Here is a 7917-nt window from a genome sequence, read left to right on the forward strand (position 1 = left end):
GGATCTCATCTTTCAGATATGGATGCTCGAGTGCCTAGCGAAAGTCAGCATTCTATGGTTCAGACAAGTCAACTGCAGGCACACCTCATTAGCAGTCAAACGCCAAGCAGATTCGTATTGAACCATATGTCTGACAAGATTCCTGGCTTCAGCTTCGGCGTCAGGTAGAATATCTTCCCAAGTCTTTGCAGGGTACTTGGTGAAATTCATCTTGCCCCAGTCAGGCATTCTCTCGGCTTCTGGCCAAGTCGTGAGGTCTGGCGTTCCCAATTTCTGGAACATGCTCTTGATGAGAGCTAGCTCGCTTCCCAAGTCACCTGCATCAAACAGCGTCTCGCGATTAAGGCATACGACTTGTGCTGCTACGCAGCCCGCTGCCCACATATCCAGGACCGAGTCGTAGGAAGAGTAGCCGAAGAGAAGCTCAGGTGGGCGATAACAGGTAGTGCCGACATCGAGCATCTTCTGGTCTGAAGGCTCTGAAGCCGGATCGTCAGCGCACCAAGCAATACCGAAGTCGGCAAGATATGCTGGTCCGGCAATGCCAGCGAGGAGAATGTTTGAGGGCTTGATATCGCGATGGATAATGTTCAGACGATGGAGGTGGGCCAGAGCACTAAAGAGGTCTCGCAGGATTGACCGCCGTGACTGCGATGTCAGCTGTTTCGTGTGCAACAGCATGTTCAGGTCATGTGGCATATAAGGAAAGGCCAGCACGAAAGATCCTCCGGCTTGATAGAACGTCTCTAGCAAGGGTATGGTGTGGTCACTCTTCGCCTTCGCCAAGATCCTTGCCTCTCGATGAGAGTCGTGAGGCGGCGTCATCATGGAAGGATTGGTGAGCTTCAATGCCACGACCTTTGGCGTCTTGCTGCCAGGATGTGGTTCAGGATGGATAGCGCGGAAAAGCTCGGAGAACAGGCCGTCTGCAAAGTGCTGTGCATTCAGATACTTGCCAATTCGAGCTCCAGTCTGAGGAAGATTTGGGGAGATGTGTTCGTCGGCATGCTGGTCTTCTGCCGGTCCACGCTCAGCAGCAGCAAGAAGCAACTGCACAGACTTTGCACAGAGCTCGTGATACTCGTGCTGCTGGACGTCAGCCATCACACATCGAGCGCTGGCATACGGCGTACCAGTGACAGTGCATCTTTCCTTGCTTTCTCCTCTGTGGCCTTGGCGTACTTGCGTGCCTCTGCAGGCTGACAATCGGGGTGGGCGGTTTTATATGCCGACACGCTGAATATGGTCAGCGCGCTTGCCAGGACGCACTCGGAAATGTAGGCACTCACTTGCATTTTCGTAGTCTCACTCAGCCTGTCGGAGAAGGAGACGGCCTTGCGCCAATCCTGGGCCATAGTGAAAGGGGTCCTCACAGCACTTGACTATGTGGGTGCATGTTACGTTACGGTCTGCTGCAAAATGGTGCCCAGAAGCACGCTAACCCTGTTTGGCTGTGCTGCGTCTGCGGGTGACGCCTAAACGCGAGCTCCAGACACCAGACACCACCGAAACACGTCCAACTGCATCTTCTTGCGCATCTCAAAGCGACTTTCTCGAAGCCTGTCCCCTACGTATCGACAGCGACATCGACATCGACATCGACACCACTGCCCCAGACACGACGATGGACTCGCTGGTGGCCCAGTACAGCCGGCCGGCATACCAGAACGAAGGCTACGACCAAGAGGACCAGCAGCAACTCCTACTCGACGTGCAGCCACAATTGAATCTCAACTTCGCACTCCCGCCAGTCGCATCATCGGCGCAATGGCTGCGCGCAATGACTGATGACCACTCCAACCCCAACTGCCCCATCAAGATCGCCCACGGAACCACTACACTGGCCTTCAGGTTCAAGGGAGGCATTATCGTCGCCACAGATTCGCGCGCAACAGCAGGAAATTGGATTGCTAGTCAAACGGTGAAGAAGGTCATCGAGATCAACAGCTGCTTGTTGGGTACTATGGCTGGTGGCGCTGCGGTGAGTTGAGGCTGGGAGAAAGCACCAGCCAAAGTCAGTATACTGACGAGAATGACTACAGGACTGCCAGTACTGGCTTGCATATCTCGGCATGCAATGTCGTCTCCATGAACTGCGGCACAAGCGCCGCATCTCAGTCGCAGCTGCCTCCAAGATCCTGGCCAACCTGGTGTACAGCTACAAGGGCATGGGCCTGAGCATGGGCACAATGTGCGCAGGCGTGACACCATCGGAAGGACCAGCGCTCTATTACATTGACAGCGACGGTACGCGCTTAGCAGGAAACTTGTTCTGTGTCGGTTCCGGTCAGACCTTTGCCTATGGTGTGCTCGATGCAGAGTACAAGTACGATTTGGAGGACGAGGATGCGCTTGAGTTGGGACGGAGAAGTATCCTTGCTGCTACACACAGAGATGCATTCTCTGGTGGGTACATCAACCTGTACCATGTCAAGGAGGATGGTTGGGTGAAGCATGGCTTCAACGACACCAACCCGGTAGGCCATCGTCCCTCATTCATTGCAACATTATTGACTGACCACGTCGACAGATCTTCTGGAAGACCAAACTGGAGAAGGGCGAGTTCTCCAACGTCACCGCGAACCTCGACTAGGTCGTCGTCGACATTGCATTTGCATAAGAGCATGGGCGTAGAGGGCTTTAAGCGCACAAGAGGCGCACTTGTAGTTATACTGGATGTGACATTAGAGCACGCTGCTACGCATGCACCAGTCAGAGAGATATAGGTGTATGACGATGAGATATCAAGATCTCTGCGCACAGGCGGCTTCTCACATTGGGATAGGACATCGCTCGTACTTGCTTCGGCAGGGGCGGCCAGGTGCGTTATTGTGGCATACTGACGTTGAAATACAGATAATTGCCCCGATATGCAAAGAATCGATAGCGCGATTCGTTGTCGACGTGTCAAGCCGTATACAATCTCATCTGTGAGCGGCACGGTCAGCGGCTCCAGGAAAGACAGGATTTCCAACTGTATCAATGTCGGTTAGACGTATGGTGGATACAGATCAACACGACCGTGCTCAAGAGATGACTGAATGAGGCCATACTCCGAACGATCGACGAGAAGTGAGAAGCACAGTGACCGGGATCTCAACGTACGTACGGCACAGCGCAGGCCCGGCTCGACCACAAATTCCCACACGACACTATTACATACGTGCAACCTGCACCACGCCATTCTCAAAATGTTGTGAACAACTTGTGATAGACAACAGGGGTTGCAGGTTTTGCAGGAGCTGTGGAGTCGGCTTGAAAGAAGCCGAAAAGAGTGATCCACTCTCAGGCTATCACACAGTCGCGGGCCGAATTTAGAAACCGCTTTACAGAAATTGAACATCCCGGCCTACGTCTGCATAGGCTACACGCGATTAGTGCCAAGTCACTATTGACCGGTCATCCCCGGCGGCCTAGTCGTGGTCTACCGTCTACGACAAATCTGACCTGTTATTAAAATCGATGTCGAATGGTTCTGAATGTGGCTGCAGTCAGAAGCGAGATCTTGGCAGGCTCGGGTGATCGGCTGGGCCGAGCCAGATCAGACGCTGTACATCATGATGTCCTACAATTGCACACATTCTCTCTGTGGGGGAACTGCGCCTCGCTGACAGCCATGCCTAGGCACGCGACGTACCGACCAGCGGCTTGCGAATGTGCTGGAATGACAATGACAGACTTGAATGCTGAAACTGATGTTGATGTAAGGACTATCTAGCTATCGAGGCGAGAAGTCCTAAAGAAGCAAGTTGCAGCCTCAGGCACTATGCACGTGATAGACCCTGAGACCCTGAAAGGTGGGTAACAACTATCTACTTCAAGTCACCCCCTTATCGCGTGCATATAGCTAAACAAAGAGACAAAGCACAAAAAGGGGTACCTAAACAAGTACAGTTAAACTAGGCCATTTCTATCTTAATTAATACTTAGTATTAATACTTAGTAGTAGGCTAAGCGGCGCTCTAAATAGCAGCCTTATAATCGACTAGGTTTAACTATTCGATAAAACGAGTATACTTAAGTTTATTAAGCGGCTTAGTAAAGCTATTAGCAATCTAATTATAAGTGCTAATCTAGGTAATAGTAATAGTACCGTCGGCGATCTTCTTACGGATATAGTATACTCGAGTATCTATATACTTAGTATAGCTATCGCTTATCGACTAAGTAATAGCAATAGCGGACTAGTTATCCTTATATAGCGTAATAGGCTTAATAGTGCCTTTATAACTAATCTCTTATAGCAACCGAGCTAAAGCAATAGCTTCCTTAGCGCTAGTTATTAGCTAAATATACTTAGCCTCTATAGACGATAGAGTAACTAAGGCCTAGCGGCCTAACTTGTAAAGTAGTAGTCTACTAGCGAGTGTAAAGTAGAAGCTGCCTATTAAGCGGCGAGTAACTAGATCGTTAGCCTATAAGGCGTCGTAGTATCTAGCGAGGTTTAGCTTATAGCTATTAATGTCCTATATTCCTTAGAAGCGTATACTACGACTTAGAGTGCCGATAAGGTACTTAATAAGCTATAGAAGTGTATAATAGTGCTCTTTAGTCGGGTTAGTAATAAAGCGTAATAGTAAGCTAGTAGTATAGTAGGTGTCTAGTCGGGTAATTATAGTAGGCTATAGAGCCTTACTAATACCCTCTTAGTATTTAGTCTTAAAGGCAGCACTAGCAGTATAGCCTTTAGGGGCGCGTTAAATAGCTAACTTAATATAGCGCGGAGCTATTAGCGTAGTAGGGGCTATACGGCCTTATATACTATACTTCTTAGCTAGGTAGTTTAAATAGGCGTCCTATACTATATAGATAGTACGGTCTTAGCGATTGCGAATAATGCGCATACCGAGATAGTAGTAAAGGTCGCTAAGTTCTCGTATACTAAAACGGTCCTTTAGTAACTAAGCGACTGCCTATAGGGTAGCTAAGGAGTATGCGATAATAATTATATTATCTATATAGATAATAATAATAGAGTTGCTAACCGTGTGTTTAAACACGTATACGTCGCTTATTATAGGAATGAAGTTTAGGGTCTTTAAGTACTTCCGAAGCTCTTTATACTATAGTATAGGTAATTGCTTAAGGCTATAAAGGGCCTTTAGCAATAAGTAAACTATACTCTTACTACTACGGTCCTTAAATCTATGTAGCTACTTAACGTAGATCTTATACTTATCGCTAATTATAGCGTTTAAGAAGGCAGTAAGAATATCAAACTACTAAGCCTCTAAGTCGTAGTAAGTAATTATACTAAACAAGGTACGAAGTGTGCTTAGTTTAGCAATAGCGGTATAGGTCTCGTTATAGTCTTCGCCTTTAACCTAAGTAAAGCCCTTAACAACCTAGCGAGCCTTAAATCGACTAATTATACTATTAGCATCTCGCTTAATAGTAAATACCTATCTGCTACGGACGACCTTGCGGCTAGCAGGTACCTCCTACTTAGTAACGTAGATCTAGGTAGCGTTGTCTATAAGCGACTTATACTTAGTCTTATAGGCCTCCTTCTATTATAGCTAATATAGCGACTCCTTAGCGGCCTTAAAGCTCTTTAGAATTAGAATATTATTATTCGGGGTGTTGCCTTATTTAGTAATATAGCAGGCGGCTATAAAGCCCTTTATATAGGCTATTAGTATGTTAGCAAGGCTGCGGCGCTCTTTACGACTAGCGCCTATATCGGCTAAATAGCTACATAATAGGTCTCGAGCTAACTTATTGCTACGAGTTAAGCGTATAGTACGCGGACCTATAGTATTAGGGCGTTTAAACTTAGGTAACTAGCCTAGCTCGCCCTTCTTAGCATTAGGGTTATATAGTAGCTCCTTATTAGCTAAATTGAAGTCCTCTTTATTAGCGGCCGGCGGTAGTTAAATGTTAGGTATATCGTCCTTAATCGGTAGTAGGTCGACAACCTTATTTAGCAATAGAACGGGTGCCTTAGTAGGTTCTTCTTGCTAAGGCAGAAGTTGCTAGACTATACTAGCAGCTTTAGTTGCCTTCGGAGCCTTATTCGTAGTCGTATTGAATAGGGCAGGCATAACTAACTTAATAGTTATAAACTCGCTCTTAGACGGGTCGTTAGAATTAGTATATAGCTTAATGCCCTATAGCAATCGAAGGTTACTATCTAACTTAATAAATTAGATATCCTTCGAGGTAATAACCTTATACTTATTAGGCAAATAGATTATATATTTACCAGAGTCTACTAAGTCCTTAGCATAGCTAACTAGCTTGCTAAGCTTGCCTCGAGCGTTAAACTTCTTACTACGAGCTACACTATAGTCGTAGATAATAGTCGTATAGCTATAGGCACGTAGGTACTAAATGCGTAGCTACGTACGTAACTAGCCGAGCTCCTTAGCTACTACTATATAGGGGCTATCTCTATCGAGTGCCTAGCTTAGTATAATATTAAGTACCTATATAGCGGTAGTAACAGCCTGCGGCTATAGAGCCTTTAGAAGGTTAGCCTATAATATTATCTTCCGAGCGGTCGTATATACGATATAGTTGCTAACTTTAGCAAGGCTATTTTACGTAGAAGAATAGGGAGCCGTAACCTGCAGTATAATGCTATTATCGTAGGCCTAGGACAGGAGTTAATTGCTACTATATTTACCCTCTCTATCGAGGCGGTAAATAGGAATTAAGTAGCCGGTTTAAGTGCGAATATAAACCCGATAGTCCTTAATTGCTACTATAGCGCCTAACTTTAGGCTACTAGTATATTCGTAGCGATATACTAACTTAGCGCACGTAAAGAGCGTAAAGTAACGCTCCTTACAAAGGCTAGGGTTAGTAATACAGACTACGTTAATATAGACAATATAGTAGATCGTAGATAGCCGCATTCGCGGCAATCGGCTATATTCCTTATAGGCTATAGCTAAGCGGTAGGCAATGCAGTTATAGAAGGTCTGCTTCTTATCGCTAGTAATAATAATATAACCTTTAGCCTCTAAGTATAGAAGCTTAGTATAGTAAATATAGCTAAGACGTAGGTGCTATTCGTCTATAGTGCCTATTAGTACCCCCTTCTTCGACAGAAGCGTAATAACCTAGCTATTAGGACTAGACGTCGGGGTATATAGAAACGGAAGGCTATCCTTACAGTAGGTTTAAGCGATAGTAACCTTATTGCCTTTAGTATCGTATATAAACAAGACTCGCTTATCGTTACGGTAGAAACAGCCTTTATCGGTAAGCTTCTCGGTTAATAGTAGGTTAGCTACTAGACTAGGTATATATAGTGTCTCCGATAGCCGTAGTATACTTATTCTATACTTATTAACAACCTCGGTACTAGCTATACTAATAAGCGTAGCGTACTTAGTATTGCTACTAAAGCGAATAGGTATACTGCAGCCCTCGTATTTGTTAGAGCTAAAGAGGTTACACGTAATTGGCATGTAATTAGGCCTAGTAAAGCTAGGGTCTTAGTGCCTTAGGCAGGGCTTAGCGCTTAGCGTTAGGCTAACTCTCCTACCTTCCTCCCTCTCCTCCTAGATCCTTATCGAATACTACTTATACCTACTACTACCCTATCTACCTACTAATATACCCTTCTTATACAGTATTCGATCTACCCTTTAAGGGCAGTAGCTAGATAGTCCCTATTTTAAGATTTCAGCGGTATAGCTACGAATAAGACTAATCTAACTATATTGCGCCCGAAGAACGGGACCTATATGTACTATTCTATCGAAACAACTATACTAATTATTAAGCAAGGCCTTCTATACGGCCTATTATACTAAGTTAAGCATACTAAGCCGATATCTACTAATTCCGCTATATCCGTATCTTAGGGGCTAATAATATATTATTAGTGTCGCCCCTTATAATAGCTAGTTTATTACGAAATAACAACCGTGCTACCGCTAGTAGCGCTAGCAACGACAACGCTAG

General features: G+C 45.6%; 2 protein-coding genes across 2 annotated transcripts; one reads left to right on the forward strand and one right to left on the reverse strand.

Moving 5' to 3' along the window:
* Positions 1–12: 12 nt before the first annotated feature.
* CSK1 (serine/threonine protein kinase, CMGC family) lies at positions 13–1355 on the reverse strand (the record flags this gene model as incomplete). Its single annotated transcript, XM_007930155.1, has 2 exons — positions 13–1059; positions 1266–1355. The coding sequence occupies 2 exons, from the start codon at positions 1353–1355 to the stop codon at positions 13–15; spliced, it is 1137 nt and encodes a 378-aa protein (XP_007928346.1).
* A 165-nt stretch (positions 1356–1520) lies between these two features.
* Positions 1521–2761, forward strand: MYCFIDRAFT_55997 (uncharacterized protein). The gene is made up of 3 exons (XM_007929823.1): positions 1521–1981; positions 2043–2477; positions 2531–2761. Exons 1-3 carry the CDS (start codon positions 1625–1627, stop codon positions 2591–2593), a joined length of 855 nt encoding a protein of 284 aa, XP_007928014.1. The 5' UTR covers positions 1521–1624; the 3' UTR covers positions 2594–2761.
* The last annotated feature ends 5156 nt before the right edge of the window (positions 2762–7917 follow it).

The sequence above is a fragment of the Pseudocercospora fijiensis genome, assembly GCF_000340215.1.
Source record: "Pseudocercospora fijiensis CIRAD86 unplaced genomic scaffold MYCFIscaffold_6, whole genome shotgun sequence".
In the NCBI taxonomy this organism is placed as follows: domain Eukaryota; kingdom Fungi; phylum Ascomycota; class Dothideomycetes; order Mycosphaerellales; family Mycosphaerellaceae; genus Pseudocercospora; species Pseudocercospora fijiensis.